The sequence below is a fragment of the Empidonax traillii genome, unplaced genomic scaffold (assembly GCF_003031625.1).
Source record: "Empidonax traillii isolate 1590-97213 ecotype Southwest subspecies unplaced genomic scaffold, ASM303162v1 scaffold448:size1359114, whole genome shotgun sequence".
Lineage (NCBI taxonomy): Eukaryota > Metazoa > Chordata > Aves > Passeriformes > Tyrannidae > Empidonax > Empidonax traillii.
This window is the reverse complement of record NW_020955641.1, coordinates 816,734-839,785: the sequence shown is the minus strand read 5'-3', so window position 1 is coordinate 839,785 and position 23,052 is coordinate 816,734. Positions and strand designations below refer to the sequence as shown.

Sequence of the window (23,052 nt, the reverse complement as noted above, 5' to 3'; positions counted from 1 at the left end):
TATTGGTTTCTTCCTTGGGAGCTCTGCCAAGATGTCCCATAAATTCCGCATTCTTTGTGACCGCTATCCTTCTTTCCTAAGCTTTGCTAACCTCCCCCCCAGCTCTGACACTGCTGGAGCACGTCCAGCCCTAAACCTCAACAAGGCAACCCTAACAACAAGTAATTCGGTTTTGTTTCCTGACACCTGGACATCACTTGGAGCCTGTTGGCCGCTCTTTCAGGGATTAAACCTCCCTTCTTGTAGATCAGGCTGGAAAGCTGCAAAAGACTGAGCATCAAAGAACAGCATTTATTAAGAAAAATTCTTCCACATTCCACACTTTGCACCAGGGAGGGCACCGCCGAGGTCGGAACGGGACCCTCTGGCCCGGTGTGCCCGTGGGGTAAGGAGGGTCTCCCAGGGGTCGGGGTCACCGCGGGGGGCGGGGGTCCCACCCTCCTCCTGGACCCCTAAGCGGCACCAGGGGCCGGGCGGGATGTCCTGGGGCGTCTCAGGGGTCTGACCGTGCCCTGAGCCCCCTGAGGTTCCCCCCGGGTGGTCCCGGCCCGGGGGTCTCCCCTCGCCCTCTGCCCCCCCCTTTTGCGGCAGCCCCGCGCTGCTTTACGGCGGTGCGGCACCCTCCCCGCTTGGCCAGAGTTGCTTTACGGCAGTGTGGCAGTTTCCCCCCCCGCCCCGCTGGCGCTGCTTTACGGCAGAGTGTCGCGCGGCCCCGGCGCTGGGCAGGCGGTTCCCGGTGCGGGCCCGGCGGGAGCGATGGACGTGGGGGAGCTGCTCAGCTACCAGGTGAGCGCGGGGGGACGGGACGGCCTGGCCGAGGGCGGTTAGCAGTGCCCGGCACAGGGGTGCCCTCGCCCGTGGCCGCGCTGCGGTGGCAGCTCCCGGCCCGGTGCCGCTCCGGCCCCGCCGCCGTGCGGGCCTTCTCAGTGCGCTCGCGCGGGGTCCCACTGCGGCGTCGCCAGGTTTTTGGGAGGCTCTCCGCCCCCTTCGGACCCGCTTACCGGAGGCTCCCCCGAGGCCCCGGCTCTTCCTGCGCCGCTTCCGACACGGGCGGGCCGGAGGGTTCCCCGGAGTGAGGCCTGAGCTCGTCCCTCGTCTTTTCCCTCCCCGTTTCGCGACGAGCCCCGCTTAATTTCATTTTTACCGAAGTCTTTTTTGAAAAGTTTCCCTCACAGAAGTTCCCCTTTACTCGCAGCGTTTTCCTCCTCTCGCAGCGTGGCCTTTGGTGGTTCTCTGCGTGCGGGTCTGTCCGTGTCGGGTGCGGGGACTTATTGCCCCCGTGGGGGGAGATTTGGGGGTTCCCCTTGTATCAGTAAGGAGTTTACCAGTTTGCAATGGCGTTTTGGTGGCTTTGCTGTGATGGTGTTGGCTGTGCTTCAGTTCTCAGCCCACCTGCAGCTGTGGGGTTTCCCGGGTGAGGGAAAACACCCCTGGACCTGTCCCGTGGGTGTGGGAGTTCTGCGGGCAGTTCTGCCCCTGAGCTGGGAGCACGGGATTCCTTATGGAGCTCCCTGCTCCCAGCCCATCCCGGTGTGCCTGCGGGACACAGGGGTGAAAGGAGCAGCCCCTGTTTTGGGGGTGTGATGTTTTGAGATGCTCAGGGGAAAGAGGGAAAGTTGTAGTTGGGTTTGAGAAGTTCCTCATCGTTTTTCCCAGTGATGTCGAAATGTTCTGGAGCTCCTCTGGATTCCTCCTTGATAATCTCCAGGACATTTCCCACGTGTTGCTCTGTCTTGAGCATCCTTCCACATCTTTCCCCTGCTGCTCTGAGATCTGCTCCACTTCTGTGTTTCTCTTATCTTTTTTTTTTTTTTTTAATGTGATTTCTTGATATCAAATTAGAATTATCATTCCTTGTGTTCCTTTAATTCTCTGGCCTTCTGCAAAGGATAGCAATGTCTGGGATGCAGGTTAAGGCACAGGGAGGCAAACTTGAACTTTGAAGTTCTTTTAACCAGGTTCTGGTTTGGGGTTTTGTTTGTTTGCTTTTTCTCTCGCTCTGAGGAGGTGAAAGTCTGCAAATGTGTGTGTGCAAATGCAAATCAGACACCTCTGTTTTTCAAAGACTTCTCTGAGTTATTTCTCAATTTATTTATGATGGGTTATTTTTTACATATGCAAGAGAATGTGACACAAATGTTGGAAATCATACCACTGAAGAAAACATTTGAGGAAATCTCTGTTATTACAAGAAGATACCATAGAACATGTGGTTTAGCTAAGCAAATGTGCACTTTTAATATAGGTGGTCTTCATATGGAAAAGACGTGATAATACAATATACAGCTCCCACTCTGGAGGGGGGAATGTCCCTCCACTTCGCTTTGCTCACTTGGATGTGGCACAGCTTCCCCTCGGATGAGCTCTGAACATGGCAAGGGGGTGATTGCCTGTGAGAGCAGGGCCTGTGTTCTCTGGAGGTAAAGAAGTGCTGCTTGGCTGCTGGGGATCTGAGTTTTAGTTTCATTCCTTGCTGCTGAAATCGTTCTTAGCTGTGAGGAAAAACATTCTGCAGCTTTCCACCAGCTGCTGAAATGGTTCCTGGAGGGTTTGCCGTTGGACTGGGGTGTCGCTGAATTCAGACCTCCAGGACTGGGTGAAATGGTGAGTGAAGGAGCAGGAGACAGGTGAACTAGCTCTGGTTCTGAGAAAATGAGATCCCCTCCTGTGGTGATATTTCTGGCTGAGAGATAGGGAAAAAAAATAGTTGGAAACAGCAGTTTTTCCCCATCCTGTGTGTGGGGTGTCTGTCTTTGGGGAGGGTGGCATGAAGATGATGGCCAGGGGCTGGTGGCCAGAGGAGGGTGGCTTGGCAGCTCTCCCAGCAGCTCCTGGCCCACTCCAGCCCTGGATCTGGGAGCTTCCCTGCTCTGGGCTGAGGTGTGGGCTGGCTCAAGGTCTCCTTGTTTGTCCTCACTGGCTGTTGGGGGGGGGGGTGTGGGCTCCTCAGCTCTCCTGATTTTAATCTCTTGCTGCAAATGAATTGGGCTTCTCAGCCTCCCTCAGCACAACCCAAAATAATTGCTTTTCCCTTACGCTGTTTTGAATTTTCTCCTCTAAATGTGTAATCTGTGCCCTTGCTTCAGCAAGAAGATGTTCTCCCTCGGTGCCAAATTTGGCGTGGAAGACTGCAGGCACTGTGCCACCAATTCAGCACCAAGTGCCTGCCAGAACGGGAAAAGGAACCTCTTGCAACAAAAAATACAATTAAACAGCACCTGGCAGTTTATACAAAGCTCAGGAACGCATAAACTTTACGTGTTGCAGCAAAACAGTTGCAGATGGTCTAAAGTGATGATTAAATATTGCTGCTGTTTGCCCAGATCCTCCGTGTTAGGTCTCAGATTCTGGAGGGTAATTAAGGGGACAAAGCCAAATCCAGGGCTATTCAGAGTCCTCTTTCGGTTGTCTTGGGAGGGAATAAGGGAGATTATTTGAGTTCTCATCAAAGGCAGACTTCATCATTGTGAGTGATCGTTACAAATTGCTAATTTTTTTTTAAATGGGATATTAGTCAAATCAAATAGCAGGAGAAGCAGTAACTAATGGGGTGAGGTCAGACCGCGCCGGGCTGGGTGATCTCCTCGCTGTCTGAGTGGGTTGAGTGCAGCGTGTGGATCTCTCTGTATCCATGGAGGCACATCATCATTTCTGCTGCTGGTACAGATAATTTACTGTCAGTTTGCAGTGTAATGGACGCGTTTGATGGCAGGGGCAGCTCAGCCGAGCAGGTCATTGACTGCTTACAGCATTATGACCCCAGTAACTCCTCTCCTGCTGGCAGGTTGAAACAAGGAGCTGACCCCAGCTCAGCTCTGCTCCTGGGAGTACAACCCCACGCTGCCAGACTTGTCTTGGTGCTCTCACAGGGTTACAAGTGAATCTTTGGTTTACTTCCCAGTGTGTCGTCTTTGACCACCAAACCCGAGCGCTGTAAACGTGTGTCAGGAAAGATCCTGGTCCTGTGCCTTCCTGACGGGCTCCTCAGGTGGTTTGGAACCTCATGAGTGAGGCTGGAGGACCCAGGGGTTCTTCCAGGTTTTAGCGCTCAGATCCTGCACCACTGAGAACTGTTGTGCTTCAGGAAGGAAGAACAAGGGAAAGTGAGATTGATGGTAGCCTGGTTTATCACAAACATTGGAAACAAAATTAGGAAGTTATTGAAGATGCCTCTGGAGATTTGGGCTTCTTTTTAGGATTCGAGACTGACAGCTGGTGCGTCACTGTCGGAGCGGGCTGGGACGTGGGCAGAGAAGCAGCTGCATCATTTATGAAGATTTATTTCAGATTTCATTAACAAATAATTTCTGAGCTTCACAGTAACGAGGTTACTTACAAATCAGATACCTTACTAATATGAAACTCCTGAGTATCTCCTGAGTAATATGAAACTACCGAGACTTCTCTAAACCATTCCTGCTCTTTTGGTGAAGGCTGAAGCAATCAAGGGCCTCAACAATGTGTGTTCAGGTTCTGTGGGGTACTTAACTTGATATTAATGTGCAGTCACTGCTTGGAGGGAGCCCAGGGGCCCTGGCAGGTCGTTGTGCTTTGATTTAGGATGTTTTTTTTCCTGTCCCTTGTGGCACATGAGGCTCTGCCTTACCTGGCCGTGCACAGACCAGGACCCGTGTCAGAGGTGTTTTTGGAGAAAGTCTGTGCCCAAAGGCTCGGCCCCAGGCGGTGACAGCTCAGGGTATGTCAAGTAACAGGCAGAGCCACTACAGCTCTGGGGCTAGAAGAGAAAGGGAAAGATAATTCTCCCTTTCCCGATCACCAGCTTTTGTTTATTTTATCATATTTTATAAACGGCAGCTTTTTTTTAAACCCTTTTGTATTCATTGGTTTTTGCGTGGGGATATCAGTGTTAGATTTAAATGAAAATGGCTTCTGAATAAATCACTGCGAATGCCCCGCATTCAACAGGAACAGAATTAAGCTTAGCTAACAAAACAATTTTAAAATGCTTTTCTCGTGCAGTTTTTAATGAATTCCATCTTCTTGCCAGGTTCACCTTAGCACAACTGAGTACAAAACCCCACATTTTCTTTATCAGATGATTAACTTTCTCTTTTCTGCCAGGGAGGGAAAAAAAAACCCTTCTTGTATATATGTGTGAAGCTGTGGAATTGGTTAAACAAACGTGTTTGGACACAATATATGTGTTTGCTGAGCGAAATGCACCAGGCAGGGTCTTAATTCTTGCTGGCTGGTAAGAGCCCTTCGGAAAACACAAATGCAAAGCCAAGATGACAGTCGATGAACAGGAACTAATGCCTGCCTTAAATCAGTTGTTCCTGACTGTGGGATGAGCAGGACCCAGGTGTTCCGCTCCACCGTGGGTTTTCGTGGCTTTAATGGCGCTGGTTGGGAAAAGGGGAATATTCTTAGGGAGGTTTTGCATAACATCAATAAGGAGAGAGGCAAAGCCTTAATGCTGCTTAATAGCGTTTGCCCGGAATTCAATTACTGCCTATTGCCGGGCTGCTGGCAGCGCTAATGAGCGCACACGGTGATTGATCATAATGACTCTGTTGTGTTCCAGACGCCCCCCCAACGAGGCATAAATACAAAAAAAAAAAGGGGTGCAATAACTGAGGTGGAAGCAGGGTGTGAATTCTGGTACCGAGAGTTATGGAGGAAATGGGAGTGGGTTTCGTGATGGAGCTTTGATTGGGGGTTTCGTCCCTTCCCGTGGCACGACTTCGTGTGTCACAGACCCCCCAGCTCCTTCAGCCTCTCGTGGCACCTCAGGCTCACCGGGGCTTTGGTCCTTTTTGACGTTCAGGAATCAGAGTGAGGAATGAGATTCTGACTCCCCAGACTGGGAACATCCAAGGCGAATCGTGTTGGGATTTTGCGGTGGATTTCAGCACTTAATGTCACTAATTGCTGAATCTATGTTTGTGGCATTAATCTGTCAAAGGTGGTTTATGATGAGTTGGGTGTTATTGAGTGAGTGGAAGGGCATAAGAAGGGCAGGGATCTGTGTGCCATCGAGAGCACTGAGGAAGGAATATGGATTTCTGAAGCTTTTTCCTTGGATTGTATCATTTAGAAGAGCACCTTTCTCGTTTTTCTTTTCTTTATTGGGTCGCTGGTTGCTCAGGAGCGTTTGAATTATTGGTTGTTGTCAATGGCACATTCGTTTCCAAATGGATCCACGTGAAATTATTTTTTAATGTACCTAGAAGATAAGTAATAGGAATATGCTTTAAAAAAAAAAAACAAACCACCAAACCCAATCCACAAAACCCTCCTAGCAAATAAATTTTTCATTTCAAAGAATCTCCGGGTATGCTTTCACATCATGGCTATTGAATTATGAGCTGAGTAACTGCTTTAAAAGTGCATGGAGGCACTTTGGAAGAGTTTTAAGTCGGGAATGTGCCATCTGTAATGGAAATGGCAGAGAAGATGTAGGGGGAAAGGAGACAGATAACAGGGCTTGAACAGGTCTGCCTGGGAGCAAGCAGCTAGAGCTTTGATTTGTGCTAATGTGTTGTCTGGGAAACTTGATTCTGCATCTTCCTTAAGGTGATGACAACCCGGTAACCCTGAAAACAAGGTGATCTTGGCCAGGCTGCTGTCCATTTGCTTCTTAATTATAATTAACTCCTCAAGGGCTTTTAGGGGAGTATTTGTTTTGTTTTTTTTTAACACCCAAAGCAGTGTTTTCTTGAACAAGAGCTTTCGTTTGCCAGCTTGTCCTTTGTATTGCAGTAAATCCCTGGATGATTGCTCCCTGGGCTGTGCTGCTGGAATTGCAGCAGGATTCCCTTATGAACCTGGAAGGTTTATTGCCCTCAGCAGCACAAAAGTTCCCAACCTGCCAGGGAACTGGAAATTCCCATTTTGATGCCCACAGTTGTGCTGGACCTGGGCACTGTCACCTATTCCCTGTGCATCTTTCTTTGGACCCAACTTGATGTAGTTTTTGAAGGGAGAGTTTTTTCTTCCACTGCAAAATCTTTCATTTCTTTCTGCCTAAATTAGAAGATGGGATTAGAGTTAATGGGCTTTTTCTTGTCCCTGGCGAATTACCTTTAATTTTGTCACTCACATAAAATAGTGGAATAAAATAATAGGTGGTTCCAAGCAAACCAAGGCGTTTTGGGCAGTGTTTAATCCCGTGCCAAGCCCCTGCAAAGCTGCAGCCAGCAGCAATGCTCCTGTCCTGCCCACGCCGAGTTGGGCTGATTCTGCTTTCACTGTCAGCAAACTTCAGGCAGAAGGATGGGGGTGAAATGGGACGCACACAGGAATTCAGTATAACCTCATATACATCACGGGTGAAAAATTCTCTCTCCCTGCTGTCTGCTGAGCGTGCTGGCTGTGAAATGTGGGGTTGTCTCAGCTGAGTCAGCAGATTTGGGGATCCTGATGACCCCACTGAGCAGGGCCGTTCGACCACTCCTTGTCTGTGCACTCCTTGTCCTTGCTGCCTATGAAGATATTTTCCCATGAATCATGTCCATAGATCAAACAAGGTAGGATGTTGACACAGCCCTTGGCGGAGGCATTCATCTGCTCATGTGATGTTCCACTTCACTAAATTAATTTCCTTTCCAGTTTTCAGAGTTGTTAAGCATCGTGTAAGCAAATGGTTTAAACAACTTGTAAGAATTTCCTCGGTATGGCTTGTGATGTTGGTGTCCTGATTTGCAAGGGGCCACGAAAGACTTGTCTTCACTCATTTCTCTGACTTCAGCCCAACAGAGGGACAAAAAGACCCCGCGATGAAGAGGAAGAGGAAATCAAAGCGCGTCGGAAACAAGCGAGTGCTCGAGAGCTCAGCCGGCACCGGGAAGAGGAGTCTGCTGCGCTGGAAGAAACTGATGATGAGAAGAAGAAACTCCTTCAGATAATTGAGAGGGATGGAGAAGAGGAAGATGAAGAAGTAAGTCCTGTGGGAAAGGAGAGGCCGTGAGAATAACCAAACTCTAAGCCATAAGAGAAAAACTAAACACTGAACCACTTCTCTGTGATTTCCATTTCTTACCGTGTAGATGATGAGACTAATTTGATTTTCCTGTGCCTCACAGAGCTTAAGGTTGTGGTTTTGCTTTCCTGCCCTGAAGCATATTAATTAATTTCAAATTTCTCAAACATATCAGCTGAAGGTTTGAAGTGAGGGCAAAAGGGAGGGGGCTTTCAAGCCTCATCTCTGTTTTGGTCTGGGAATACCCAAATCACCCTCTAAAATATATTTTTAGGTGATATTTCTGTGTTCTACCCAGTTTCCTGACTATTGTTCTCATCAGTACCCCCAACCATGCAGCTTCTCCCCCTCTTTGTAGCTGTGCAGCAGCAGCAAATAAACAAACATTCTTCTCTACAAGAAAGGTCTTGGGTCAGAGGAGGGGGGTAGCAGCTGTCAAGGGTAAATGATTTCAAGCCTCAGAGACAGAAATCCAATGCTGCATTGGCCTTTCTGCCAAGGGCCAGGGAAAAGATCACTTTATAAATGTGACACATGGATTGGTATAAATCTGGGAGATATTTGCTTCCTGCTGCCCGTGTCCTGTTTGATAAAAAAACAAGTGATATTCAGCACTGCAGAATCATGTAGCTTTGTAAAATATCATTGTCCTCTGTATACAGCACTGCCAGCATCCATCTCTGAGAATCCCCCTCGTTTTTTTGATGTTGAGCTATTGCCATGACAGTTGTTGCTGATAGCAGGGAAAGATAACGCAGGATTTCTGTAGCGTTTGAGCTCCAGGGAGGATGGATGGACAGAACCAAGAGTCCTCCTGACTGGCAGGAGTCTTCTGGATTCCTGCAGCGTGCCAGTCCCTCGTCTTTGTCAAGTGGAGTCCTCCCAGCCAGACAGAGATTTTAAAGACTGGAAGTCCAAGGTTTCTTTAGAACTCAGATCTCTCGTTTATTACCTTGGACTGCAGTTAATATAAGTGCCATTAAAATGTGCTTTGTCCCAGTAAATTTGATGGGAAGAAGCTAATCTGTAGGACACTGTGAGACTGAATGCAAATGAAATACCAGATACAAAGCTGATCCTAATGGAGATATTGTAGTGATACGTGTTAGAGGAAGCAAAAAATCAAAGGGAATAGAGGGAAGCAGTGTCAGCATGTGTGGGTTGAAATCCCATTGCAGGAAGAATGTGCTTTGGGCACTGTAGTATTGATTCCCTGAATGGGGTGGTGACATGAGTGGGATGGCAATGAGACAGGTTGGGCACAGGAATGAAGGAAATCCAATAACAGCAGAAGGCTTGGACTGGAGTTGTTATTGTAATGGGGTTTGGGGAAGAAATGGAGTTTTTTCTCTCTCATAGCAGGTTGCTGCTTAGAGTCACTGACCAAAGAATCTTCAAAGCCAGGAGCAACTCTTGATTTAATCCTGAGCAGGAGGTGGACACAAAGCCTGGCTTAAGATGTGAGGGGGTCTGGTTTGGCTTTTGTTTTGAGAGCTGCTCTTAAATAGTGGTGGTAACACAGTCAAACAGAAGAGAGGGAAGAGGTTACACAGGAAAAATCTATATCATCAATTTTTTAATAAAAGAAGTGCATTAAAATCATAAAACAAGGAAAATAGAGGAATGAGGTTTGTAGTTGTCAGGGAGGCAGCTGGGGTTACATTACTGCTGTACAGTAAATATCCAATGCCAACTGACAAACACCTTAGGAACATTTACAAAATAAAGAGAAAGTACTAGAGTAAAATATTGATTGATTTCTTTTTTCTTTAGAAAAAGGCTTTAAAGTAGCAGTGAAAGCTTATCCAAGTGAGGAAAATGAGAAAGAACATAAACTCAGGGCAGTTAAATGTAGACTTACAAAAAGCAATAGCACAGGGGACTCCTGCAGAGAAACTCTCTGTGGGCACAGGCACCAGCTCAGGTTTGTTCTTTTTTTTTGTTCAGAAGCAAAAAACCTCCATGGGTTCTGGTAGTGCCGGGTAATAAGAGGTGTAGAAGAGCAGCTTGAGGTCAGAGCTGGGCTAAGTCAGTGGGTAGTGATGGTGTTTGACGTGTTTGGCAGCTCCCTGCAGTGAGACTCCCAGGGGTGGCCGCTTGTTCCGAGGGCTCTGGGCCCGGCTGCAGTCCCACCACATCCCTGTAAATTGCTCCAGTTCACTCACTTTTCTGCTTTTTCCAATTTGGTCAGGAGGAACCTTTGGATGAAAGTTCAGTGAAGAAGATGATTCTCACCTTTGAGAAGAGATCTTACAAAAACCAGGAGCTGCGGATCAAGTTTCCTGACAATCCAGAGAAGTAAGATAGTGCTCAGCTTTTTTCCTTTGATTCTAGGTTTCAGCCCTAAATCAACTTCTGGAATATACAGACATTTGCAGTTACATAAGGCTTATGTAACAGCAGGTATTGCCACGTAATTCCTCCTAAATTGACGTTGTTAATTAAAGATGGCATTATTGAGACTCTAGTGTGACCAAAATATGGCCACCAGCACGAAAAGGATGGTTGGCAATAATTAAAGGTTTCATCCCATCTTTTGATGTGAAGGTGTTGTGCTTGCCTATGAGCCAGAGATCTGTGTGGGGAGGAAATAATTTCATGTCACAGAATTACATGTGCTGTGAGGAGCAGAATGGGCACAGGGAGCCAGATGTGTTGTGTGTGTTCTAGTGAGCCTCTTCCTCCCTTCAGGGTGTTATTCATGTTAAAGGGATTTCTTCCTGCACTTGAGTGCCATTTTATTTTGTCCAGTTTGCTGTTCTTTCCCCTTACCCAAATTATTTTTAAGGACTTCAGTCTCATACTTCAACCCACATACTAATGTGTGGTAACTAGGGAAGGTGCAGTGCTCTGCAGAATTTATTTTATATGCAAGGTTTTGCCATGTGTAGTAGCTACAGCATCTCGACTTTGATTTTTTTAATTGAAATTCTACAACTGATTTGCACAATTGGAACAAATCTGCTTATTTACTCCGTGTAAATTATGTAGCAGAAAGGCTTATCCTGCTGTGGGATTAAACTTCAAGGGGCTGGTGTAGGACAGGGAGGATCAGAAATGCCAGAGCCATGTGCACCTGAGGTGGCAAGTCCTACCTGGTGTCTCCTGGAAGGTAGTGGTCTTTTCTTGCACTTTTTACTGACCGTTTTTGTCTTGCCTCAGGTTCATGGAGTCGGAACTGGATTTGAATGACATCATTCAGGAGATGCACGTGATCGCGACGATGCCCGGCCTGTATCACCTGCTGGTGGAGCTGAACGCTGTGCAGTCTCTGCTGGGGCTGCTGGGACACGACAACACAGATATCCTTCAGCTCTCAGGGCAGCTCTCATGGGAGAGGCTTTCTACAGACTTTTCTGTAATCTCTCATATCCACTTTCCCAGGCTCCTGTAGGTGTTTTTCTCTTCTTCCCACCACACTGAATTTAGGTGTTGGTTGTCTTTCTTTTTTTTTTCCCAGTGAAAGTCTTCTTTGTTCAAGTAATATTGATTTGGAATTTCTTCAGTGCTGTTATTCTCCTTTCTTGTTTTATGACCCTTTCATCTAGTTTTGAGTGGTGGTGTGAGAGTGTGAACAGATGAGCAGCAGAGGAGAAGTTGAAGGCCTGGGCTTAGCAGCGATAACCTCAGACTGTGCAAACCTTGTCTGGAATAGCCCCAGTGAAAATTAAACTCATTTACCCCTTTTTGATGAGAGCAGAGCTATCAGGCTGGCAGCTGTTTGTCCTGGACTGGCTCACCACATGCTACACCTCAGTTTGTAAATGTGATAGGCTCTTCACGGGCCCATGCCTTTAGTTTGGTGTGCACAGAGCTCGAGGCTGCAGGTGGCCCCTCTGATTAAGTTCATATCCAGAGACACTTCCATGATCAGTGAGTTCTGGTGTCACTGAACCTGATCCCTATGTGCACCTGGTTCTCATATCTCTGAAGATCTGAGGACACCTCAGAGACAGCTTCCTATCTGTACTGTTGAAGATATTGGTAGTTTTAATCAAAAACAATGTCATTTTTTGAGTATCCTGGTGCCTTGATCCTCAGCTGTCAGCTGATAACTGGAACTATGCCTGGCTCACCACTGTACAGTCTGTTAAAGCAGAGCTCAGCCCACGTTGCTTGTAAAATATTCTACAGCAGATTAAGCTGAAAAATTGTGGCATGACTTGGGAGATCACATGTCTGTGCCCTGGCAAACATCAGTGAGTGGAGGGAGCAGTGACGCCCCATGGAAAGGGCACTGGATGTCGACTTGGGTCTCCAGCAGGCTTTTCTTTTTCCCTTTTTATTGATCCATGACCTTAGGAAAGTCATTTATTCTTTACTTCTTTATGTGCAAAGCAGAAGATAACACTTACCAGCTTTCCTGAGGTGTTGCAGAATACGCAATGTGAAAAGGCCTGTTAGTGCTGAACGTTGTGGTCTGATGCACAGATCTTGGTTTTCTTTTTTAGCACTTTTCCTTACAGCACTGTCTGTTGAGAATTCATAATTCATTCTTTCTAAGTGGGTGCAGTGATCAGAAGCTAAAACCAAAACATAAATATTTTATTGCTTGCCGGTTTATATTAGAGAGCACTGCTTATGTGTTTGGGTATTTTAACATGCATCTGTTGGAACCTTGATGTGGTGAGTGTTGGTCCCTGTAAGGCAGCAAATCCCACAGCCTCCCTTTTCCAAGATCTGTAAGGAAATGGCTCTCCAGTAACTGTTAACAGTGGATGTTGTACTGGGGGAAGCTCCTCCCATGCAAAACCAGTTTTGTGTAGTTTTGTTATTTATTTTTTACCAGACTCCACAGAGTTTTTATGTACTATGCACTACTATACTGAATTTCTCAGTCACATGGAAAAAATGAACTGTGGGAATATTGACTGGGATAGCAGAGCTGTTTTCCAGCTGAAGTGCACAGGAGTACAGCTTGCTTTGTCCTGCCAGCCATGAAAAGCTGTGCCCTGGGGTCACTGCTGCTGTCAAAGACTTGTCAGGGTTTCCACTGTGAACTTGTTTTTTATTTGGTTTGCAACTTTCCTGTCAGTGAGTTTAGGGGTAGGAATTTGGCCTGAGAAATGCAATTTTGGGAAAAGTGTATTTCTTGTTGTAAAATTACTGAAGTGTTTGGAGATCCATTGGAAGCAGGTCAGAGGCTGTAGTTGTGCTTCTGCTGCTTATGTGCAGAGTAGAAGTTCTATTAAAGTGAAGCATCTAGACATAAAACCAAATTGATACAGCTCAAGTTTTCTAATGATGTTTTGTGTTAAAACAGATGGGAAAATATTTTTAAAAGGAGTTCTTCAAGGAGAGAGCTAAACAAATGGCTCTTCAGATGCCATTTAAATGTAGTATCTTGAGGGAGTAATGGAAGGAGACAAAAGCAATGTCCAGGGGGAGCAAATAATCTGTTGAATGATTCATGCAGTTTTGCACAAAACATGTGAATGAAAGATGATCACCAACAAGATTTTATTAATGGAAGACGGGAAAGCTTCAAGCGAGGCTTTGCTTTCCTATCTCCTAAATTTTATAGGGCAGCTGATACTCTCACTGCAAGCCTCAACAGAAGCTCCCCAGACAGGAATGCCCTGCAAGATGAACCCTGCTGCTGAAATTCTTTGCTGTGCATTGTCAGAAGAACCTGGTTCTGCTGTCTTTGTAGCACCCAGGAGGCAGCAGAAATCTTCAGCTGCTTCCTCCCTGAGTTGATCAAACCCCATTCCTTCAGTCTGTCCTCATCCATCGTGTCCTGGGCCCCTCTGACCACCTCAGCAGTCCTCCTCTCTCCCAAGCCCAGCGTATCAAGGTCTCTCATTTATTGGGAAAGCCCATACCTGAACAAAATACTCTGCAGGTTGCCCTTTGAGTGCCAAGGAGCAGGTAAGAATTCCTTCTGTTGACCTGCTGGTTTGGCTCCTGCTGCTGCAGTGCAGTCTGTGATTAGCCTCTGTCACTGCAGCGTCACATGGCTGAGGTGACACTGCTGAGGTGACAGGGTGGTGACTCGCCTGCAGCTTGTCCAGCAGAAGGTCCGGGCTCTCTCCTGCAGAGCTCACCTCTCCACCAGCCCCACTGAACCTCACTAGCAAGAGACAGATGAAAATACTGTTCCTGTCGCTGCTTGTGTGTCTGAGCAAATGCACAAATAGGAGACCTGGGAACTGGTTTGTCAGCCTGGGCACTTGAGAGAGATCCATCACAGAGTGGTTATTTAGGACATGCAGGAAACCACATCTCCTGTTCTGCCCCTGGGACGTGGGCAGGATTGATCAGCGCGTCTGAGAGAATAAGGAAGTGGGTCTAATGAGCTGGAATACATCTCGCCGTACACGGGGGCTGTGCAGCAGGCAGGGGAGCTGTGTGTTGTGCAGCCTGGAGTTAATGAGTGAAAATTGGGCTGGCAGAAGCTCCGCTGCTCCTGCGAGGGCTGCGGTTGGAGGAGCGCGCTGCCCTAATTGGGCCGGGCAGAGGGGGGTGATGGCTCCTGCTACCGGCAGTGCCCTCGTTAGGGGGGTGTGTGTGTGTCAGGTTAGCAGGGCTATCACTGAGAGCAGAATACCCAAATCACATTATTATAACAACTCGTTTCTCTTTGCCTGTGTTCAATCTTGACGATGCAAGATGGTTGCCTCGTTGTAGCAGCCCCAGCGTGTTTGATTGGAGAAAGAAAAAAAATAACTACTGCGAAGAAACAGTGAAATTGCCTGATACAGTAAGCACAGAGTCACATTTGTTTTTATGATTCCTAATTGTTAGGATTCCTTAATTTTGGTGCTTAAGGAGAGGGTCTGCTGCAGTAGTCTCTGTGCTTTTATCCCTTGACATCCTGTGCCCTACTGCTGTAGGACTGTAAACACGTTGCTAATGTATTGCCAGTTGTTTTGGGTCGTGCGACGAACACACTGGCCGAAGAGCCATCTGCTTTTGATATTAAATGTGTCTGCCTCCCTGTTGGTTGTCCTTAACACCCAGCACATGTTTCCATAGCTGTGGTGGACTTGCTGCAAGAGCTGACTGATATAGATACTCTCCATGAGAGTGAAGAAGGAGCTGAAGTCCTCATAGACGCTCTTGTAAGTAGGAAACTCCAGATTGTTTCAGTGCCTCAAAGTCTGCCTGTCACAGCCCAGCAGTGAGCACTGCATTCTGCAGCTGTGGGTGTCTGTGCTACCAACATCACGATGGAGGCAGCCAGGAGGAGGCTGTTCTTCTGTACCTGAGGCCTGTGATGAGGACCACGATGGGTGTTTTTGATGGAATGCCAGAGTCTGGGGAGTAGGTGGTTTTTGCATGTTGCTACACCACTTCTTTTTTGGAAGGAACACTCCCATTACAAAATTTGTGTAGGCTGGGATATTTTTTCATGCAGGGAGGGAGAAGGAAGTGATAATATTTGTGACTTGGGCAGTGTCCTGTTGAAATCAGGAGCTTTGTTTGCATTTTCCTTCCCTCTTGTGGAAAAGGGTGACCTGTGTTCACCCATGGAAAACTGAAGTTTGTGGCAGGGACTGTTACCTGAAGGACAGTGATGCCACTGTGATCTTTCAGTCTAACCTCTTGCACAGGAGACTGGTTGCTTTCTACCCAGTGACTCTTGATTCAAACCCAAAACTCTATGCTTGCACTGAGACATCTGTTGTTGCAGCACGGATGGGATTTTTCTTAACATGTAAAAGCTGAAAATTTTTCATGTAGCAGAGCTAATGCGCTTCAGGGGGGAGGAGGTTTTAGACATAAGGATGCTTTTTGGTGTGGAGATTGAATCACCCCAGAAAATTACCTACGTGCAGTAGGAGATGCATTGGTTGATACTGAGTCCTCCCTGCACTGTTAACTCTCCGAGTGCCTCTTGGCCTCTGTAGGGGTGGATTTCTCCTCTTTCTGGTGTTTGTGCTGGATGTCTCCTGCTCCCCAGCTGTGGGAGGTGGATGCAGAACCAGGCAGAAGCCCTCCAGACAAGTGATGCCCAGCCAAACCTGAGATTTGCAGGTCTGTCCTTCCTTGGGGCAGCTTCTGCTGACGAACCGCTGCGTTTGTGGGTCGCTGTGGCTGTGTCTGGGTCTGTAACTATTGTGTTGAAATTGGAAGACAGGGAATTACAGTTTTTCTTTTGTTTGCTTTGTTTGGCTACTCTGTTTTCTCCTACAATCCTTCTTGTCCAGTCACTGTAATGTTACCTTCCAAGGTTAATGACAGTGCCTGGAGCCTGCTTCCTCCAGCTGGCCTCTGGGCTGTTGTTAATTACTGTGCCTTGGTGGGGAGATTGCTGGGTGAATGAAATGGGAGAGAGGAGCTGCTAGAGAAGACATTTTCAATAAAATGTGCAGAGAGGTACTAAATCAAGTGAAGTTCTTTCTCTGTTTTCCTTGTCACCAGCCCACTGATAAAAACCAAGTTTTGGAGTTTTCTTTGTCCTCTTGGAAAGAAACAGGTCAGGCCTATATTGGGAGAAATGTTTAGATATCTGCTTTTTAGATTAATTTTTTTTTTTTTTCAAAGCAAGTAGGTGTAAGGTTGTAGGGTATCAGTGAAGATTGTGGCATTGTATTCCACAGCAACCCATACTTGTTTTTTGCCTCATGTTCACTGGGTCCCAAGCTGGTTAACAGTGTTGGAATTGGAAATGTTATTTTAACTTCCAAGCTCATATCCACAACAGAAAGTTCATGATTCAAGCTGGACTCTGTCCAGTTGAAGCTTTAAAGGTGTATTTGTGGCTCTGTGATCTGAGGACTCCCCCTTGCCCTGGGGCTGTCTGGCTTTCCTTAGCTCATGTAAGTCCACTTGGTGCATTCATCTCGAGGGGATTTAAATGCAGGACTTCAGCTGGTGATTGTTCAGCTTTTGGGTTTGGAGCTGAGGGTGTGAGTGTTGTTCTCTCAGCTTTTTGTACCTGCCAGGGTGGAAGGTACAAGAGCAGTGTAGGCAGACAGCAGTGACCAGCTGAGAGTGGAGCCGCTCACAGAGCTGACAGTTCTCCTGTTCATGGTGGTTTGTGCACCTCGTGCTTGAGAATTCTGAGGGATTATGAATCAATCAGGCTGGTTCAGGAAATAAGACTGTGACAAGGTGCAAGTTTACATTCTGATGGGTTTCTGTTTAATCTGAAACACAGAAGTTGTTTAATTAATTAGGACAAACATAGCCACAGATTTACTGGATGATTCCTTTGCTTCCTCTGAGATTTTCCAGCAGGGTTGTTCACGTCTTCTGATCATGCCTCTGGCAGGGTGTTTCAGTAGGGCTTTCTGATTTTTATTATTTATTAACCCCTCCTGCCATTCTTGCTCCTTTATCTTCCCTTTTTCAGCCTCGTTTCTTATCTTTTTGTGTCTCCTGTGACCCTGGGGATTTAGGTGGAGGGCCAGGTCGTGGCCTTGTTGGTCCAGAATTTAGAGCGCCTCGATGAAAGCGTGAAAGAGGAAGCTGATGGTGTTCACAACACCCTGGGTAAGTGGCTGCTGTGCAGCCCCTCACTTCTTTCTGTGGTTTGTGATAAACTCTGCTCCCTGGAGCCAGAGTTTGTCCCTTGGCTGCTTGAAATGTGCTTTTTCCCAAACTAGTTTTGTTGGGAAGTGCACATACAAGGATGAAACGGCACTGCACCAGGAATCACAGAACTGTTTAGGCTGGAAAAGACCTCTAAGATCAGAGTCCAACTATTACCCCAGCACTGCCAAGGCCACCACAAAACCATGTCCCCAAGTGCCACATCACACAGCTTTTAAATCCCTCCAGGAAGGCACTCTGCTGCCATGTGTTTACTGTGTACATATCTGGGAGCTGTGCTTTGTTTCTGTTTTAGCAATATATTTAACTTTCAGGTAGTAAAACATTTGCATTTCAAGGAAGGACATCATTGCCTCTCTGCTCCCTGATCTTTGCACAGCACAGAATCTTTGTTTGCAGGGTGTTGTTGGCAGTCAGACAGACCATATTCCACTCCTTGCACTCATTCAGGATTCTAATCTCCCCAGACTGGAAGAATGAGAGAGACCAGAAACACGGGGTTGGGAATTTTTGGTGGGGAAAAATGTCTTTTTTCTGTGTCTTTCTTCTCAGGAATTGTGGAGAACATGGCAGAGTTCCGGCCGGAGATGTGCACCGAGGCTGCACAGCAGGGCCTCATGCAGTGGCTGCTCAAGAGGCTGAAGGTGAGCTGATTTCCCACCTTCCTTCTGCAGACCAGTCATCACTTAAAATAAGCCTGTTTTGCTTGCATGGGCATTTTGAAAAAACAAGGACAAAAAGTTATAATTCAGGGCTTATGTCCTCAGGATTTTTAGTTTAAACAGACACGCTTCTGTCTTGTCTTTATAAACATCTTGCAGTAGAAGTTGTCTCTCTTTTCTTTTCGTATGAAGATTCTTGTAGGGTGGATTTCTAGTCCATGGCTGAGACCTGTAGGAATATAAAAGCTGACCAGTGAGCAGGGACACTAATATTAACCATTTAATGGCCTTTGCTTCCCATGTTTCTCACTCTTTTTTGAGTTTTAAGTGCTGCCTGTGTTTAATTGCTGCTGGGGGCAGCTTTTGCTTTCAGCTCATCTAATTGCCTCTTGAATTAAAACCTACTTTCTGTACTCTGCATCCTGTGGCAATGAGTTACACAGTTTAACTCTGTCTTGTGTGAAAAGATGCCTAAACATTCCCTGGAAAATGCTGCAGGAAAGGAGTGGGTAGTTCAGCTCTCTCACAGAGCTAGTGAGGGAAATTTAGCAAACAGATTCTGGCTGTTCCCTAACCCTGTCAGTAAGGCATTAGTACTTCCATGCTTAAATGTCTGCATGATTAGAAAGCCTCTGAATCCCAGAAATGCTCCATCAGCTGTCTAAGTGCAGGTGCCCTTCTGTGCACCTCACATCCTTGTTAGCAGAAGTAACCTGTAATTTCTCACTACAGGTAGTAACGTAATTACATTCTTTTCCTAAAAAAAAAAAAAAAAAAAAAAGTGTAGTTAATTTTAGTCCAGGCAGATAGGAACTGCTGCCTGCCTTGGAATTATTCTGGCAGCTGAAAGACTGAGAAACTTGGACAAGCAAAATAATCCCAGTTAGGATTCCCCTGCTTGGTGCCACAGAACATGAATGCTCCAGAGGATTCCAAGCTTGTGCAGGGTGTGTCTGTCCTTTGCCCTGGCTGTGTTATCCCTGGGTTTGGGATCAGGCAGGGCTTTCTCTTGCCTGCATGCTATTGTGGGGAGCTAATGAACCCCTCTCCAGGCACTTTGCTCTTGGCAGTGCTTGGTCTCAGATCTCTTGCCCCGACAGATGTGATTGGGATTAACCCAGGATCTTGGCAGCTGGGTAGAGCATTGTGGAATGTCTGTGGGATGAGTTTTAGGATCGGGGTTCTGTCTGGATGGCAGAGAGGACATCTGGCACACAGCACAGAGCATGAATTGCTGTTTTCTGACAACATTTCAGGTCACATAATTATATTATGACAGTCAGAGGTGCCTCGGAAAGCTCAGGTGGAGAGCTCCTAGCTGGCTTCTCCAAACACAAGGCAGGGTTTGGTGATGTTGGATGCAGACTTGGGAGATCAGAATGTTGTTTCCTAGCACTGCAGGGCAGCAGTTGGTCACCCCATGACAGAAGCTGGCAGAGCTCTGTAGCACCGAGCACCTTCCCCTCTCCTCCAAGGGCTGCTTGCAGGTGTCATCTGGTTGCTGTAAATACTGTCCTCTGCAGAGCGGTTTGGAGTAACTTAGAATGAAAAGTTTTATTAAAAGTCAATACCTTTTGGCATTTGGGGTCTTCCTGCTTTCCATGTTTCTGTGTCTTGTGCACTGTGCCCTGTTTTGTGGCAGCAGGGTGGGATGATCATCCCTGCAGTTCTGCACAGGCAGGACTGTCCATCGTGCTGTGGGCAGTTGTGTGTTCGGGGGAAAAAATGGGTGACAAATTATGTGCTTTAAGCCTAGTTCTTCTGCTCTTTCCCCTCCTGACCAGTAGAAATAGCTGTAACTGATGATTTTTAAACTTGCTTTATTTTATGAATCCCCTCGGTGAACAGGTTTGCGCTATTATCCGATGGGTTAATGTTCAGTCTGTTTCTGTAGATGCAGCGGCTTTGGCAGCATTCAAAAACGTTGGATCCAGTTCAGAACCCACTTCAGGGATTTATTTTTGTTGTTCAAGTTCAGTGTTTTGATTTCATTATGGATTTTTATTTTTTTTTTAGCATATTTGAGTATGGAGGGAGTGTCTGAAATGGAAGTTATGTGACTGTGCAGGCGAAACCCATCTCATGTTCTGACTGCGACACTGACCCTCCTACGAAACTCTGGCAGTCTCTGTTTAGTGTTACTGTGATGTATGTTCTGAAATTCCAGTTTTGCTGACAGGTGCAGACTTTCAGAACAGGGATGAGCCCCATGCACCCATGTAACGTTGTGGAAAATCTATCACAGGAAAGAGATTCCATGTTGCAAACAACTGCAGGCTGTTCTCAGGGGTTTTGAGCCAAGCTGGCCAAACCTACTGCAGTAGGGAAGCAGGAAGGATCACAGTGGAGATTCAACACATGTGCATGAGCTCACACCTGCCCCCCATCACCCCTGAATCAGAGAGAATTATTACTCCTGTGCCACTGAGGCAAAATGCAGAGTTAGTGCTGTTGTGTTTTGCCTTAAGTGTTGCTCATACGTTCGGTGATTTGATTAATGTGTTCTTCAAATCAGTGAGACACGGAGAGCTGTGCCCTGATGGGTCTCTTGTTCCTTCCCCCACAGGCTAAGATGCCTTTTGACGCCAACAAGCTGTACTGCAGCGAGGTGCTGGCAATTCTGCTCCAGAATAATGATGGTGAGCCATGCCCGTGGTGTTGCTGTCTGTGAGGGCAGGATCCAGGCTTCTCCCAGATCACAGCAGCCCTTTCCTGCCTCCAGCTCTCTTTTGCTGGCTCTTTCTGCCCTGTGTGCTCCCTCGCCTCCACCCTCTCTTTCTCTGCAGCTTTTGTGCTCTGTCAAGCCGTATTGATTTTGTTTGCTGATGTATCAGTGTTAGATGGCTGTAAAATCTTGACAGTTAGCTTCATTTTTCTCTCTCTTTTCCCCCTTCCCCCCCACCACCTCCGTCTAGACAACAGAGAATTGCTTGGGGAGCTGGATGGGATCGATGTGCTGCTTCAGCAGTTATCTGTGAGTAATTCCCACACACCCCCTCTGCCACAGGGAGACTGGTGGGCTGGGTGGGAGGGGTGGAAGGGATCCAGGGTGCAGTGCTGTCCTAGCAGTGCGTCATGTGTGGTGTGGCACAGTCCCTGAATGCCTTCCTCGCAGTGTGTCATCCGCGGTCAGGGCGGTTAATCCCCGTTTGAGAGATGTTAACACTGAGGTACACAGAAGTTAAGTTTTTGTGTTATGGTTTTATGGAGATGGGCAGAGTTGAAATTGGGCTGTCTCCAGCATTCTTCATTCCAAGCACGGGGCATTTGAGGGTAACTGTGCTTTGTTTGTCATGCAGGTGTTTAAACGACACAACCCGAGCACAGCAGAGGAACAGGAAATGATGGAGAACCTGTTTGACTCCCTTTGCTCCTGCCTAATGCTCAGCTCCAACCGTGATCGCTTCCTGAAGGGGGAAGGTCTGCAGCTGATGAACCTGATGCTCAGGTGCCCCATTAATGTTGTGATTTTCTTCCTGCTTTTGATGTACCAACACATGTTCTGGTTAGATAATTGTGGTTTTCCGTTTGTAAAATTTCTGTGTTAGGATATTTGTCTTTCTTGCATTTTTTCCCCCCCCCAGCAAGTAAACTGGACCTTCTCAGACATGGAATCTCCACTTTTTGCCTTTAGCTTTGTTTCCTAAGAATTGGGGGTGCCACAGTAGCTGCTGGAAAGCAGCAGTGCAGATCTTTCAACTGGATGTTTGCCACAGAGAACGCTCTACTCAGGCCACTAATGCTCTAAGGATTTAAAAGACCCCTAAGAGGGCAGGAGAGAACCTTTGGATGTCTCTAGGGAAAGCATTTTTCCCTTTGTTCCCCAGTTCAGGCTCCACTGTGTTGTGTAGGCTCTGAGCTGCTGAATTTTTGTGGCTGCTGATACAGGAATTGCTTTAGTGAGCGGGGCATAAGTTCACATTTCTTGTGCCGTGGTTTGTCACACCCTGAACCTCTGGGGCTTCTCTGCTCCCTCTTCGCTTCTGCTTGCTGGCCTGGCACCGAGCTGTGCCTGCTGGGCTGTCTGGCTCCCCAGGCCTGCAGGAGGGCACAGTGGGCTCTGTCTGGCTGTCCCTGGAGTGCCAGGCTGTGTGCTGGCAGGTTGGCAAACACCAGCCAGGAATGCTGAGTTCCCGCAGCGCAGGGCTGGGGAATATGCGGCAGCAGGGAACTGAATAAATAACCCAACATGGATTATTCAAATAGGAACACTGGGTTTTCTGGAGGCTAATTAAGGAAAAGCTCCAAAACTAAGAATGGGAGGGAGGCCTCCCTCTGCCTGGAGTCCTAAGCTGCTAAGCCAGCCTTGCAGAACTAATTACTTGGAGTTCTTATGCCATGTGGGTGGGACTCCAGTGTTTGGATTTTTAATAGCTTTTTCCCCATTTTTGGACTCTACTGTTTACCACTCTCTGTACTGAGATCCCAGCTGGAAAATTATGACAACAGGAAAATTTCTCCCTGGCTGCATTTTGCCCCCTGCAGTAGTTGCAAAGGGCTTGAGAGGGACAGAGCGTGACTGATCTGCAGCAGCAGCTCTGTCTGATAGGCAGAGTTTCCAGGACCTCAAGCTGTGGATGCTTAGAACCCAAACCCACTGTACAGTTTGAATGGGGTTGGTAAAGTGACAGGGAGGGGAAAAACTAACATTTCACAGAACGAGTTCTAGAAGCTTCTGTCACTACTGTCCACAGGCATGGGCTATACTGACAGTGGATTATTTTACGTTTTTTAAACTCTTCTGATATAATTCTGGTGCTTAGAAGCTCTCACAAGTGCTCAGTTTTTCTTGGACAGAGTGGCTTAGGTGACCACAGTCTGATGTTGTAAACAGGGAGCGAGCCGGGATGGTTGTGATCTGGAGCTGCCCCGGGTGTATCGAACATCTGTATCTTCTTGCTACCTTCAAGATAAACAGCAGAGAACAGGTGTGCCGTTCAGCTGTGA

At 47.1% G+C, this 23,052-nt stretch overlaps 1 protein-coding gene across 2 annotated transcripts in view; it reads left to right on the top strand.

The window, feature by feature from the left end:
* Nucleotides 1-688: 688 nt before the first annotated feature.
* Nucleotides 689-23,052, top strand: part of CTNNBL1 (catenin beta like 1) — a 48,293-nt gene continuing 25,929 nt past the window's right edge. The window contains exons 1-10 of one of the 2 annotated variants that reach the window (XM_027894993.1): nt 689-786; nt 7,712-7,900; nt 10,134-10,240; nt 11,105-11,244; nt 14,909-15,006; nt 17,290-17,383; nt 17,996-18,087; nt 20,672-20,744; nt 21,021-21,079; nt 21,405-21,553. In XM_027894993.1, the coding sequence (XP_027750794.1) occupies nt 757-786; nt 7,712-7,900; nt 10,134-10,240; nt 11,105-11,244; nt 14,909-15,006; nt 17,290-17,383; nt 17,996-18,087; nt 20,672-20,744; nt 21,021-21,079; nt 21,405-21,553 (1,031 nt within the window). In that variant the 5' untranslated portion in view covers nt 689-756. The remainder of the gene's footprint in view (nt 787-7,711; nt 7,901-10,133; nt 10,241-11,104; nt 11,245-14,908; nt 15,007-17,289; nt 17,384-17,995; nt 18,088-20,671; nt 20,745-21,020; nt 21,080-21,404; nt 21,554-23,052) is intronic. The other variant, XM_027894994.1, reaches the window with a different exon arrangement.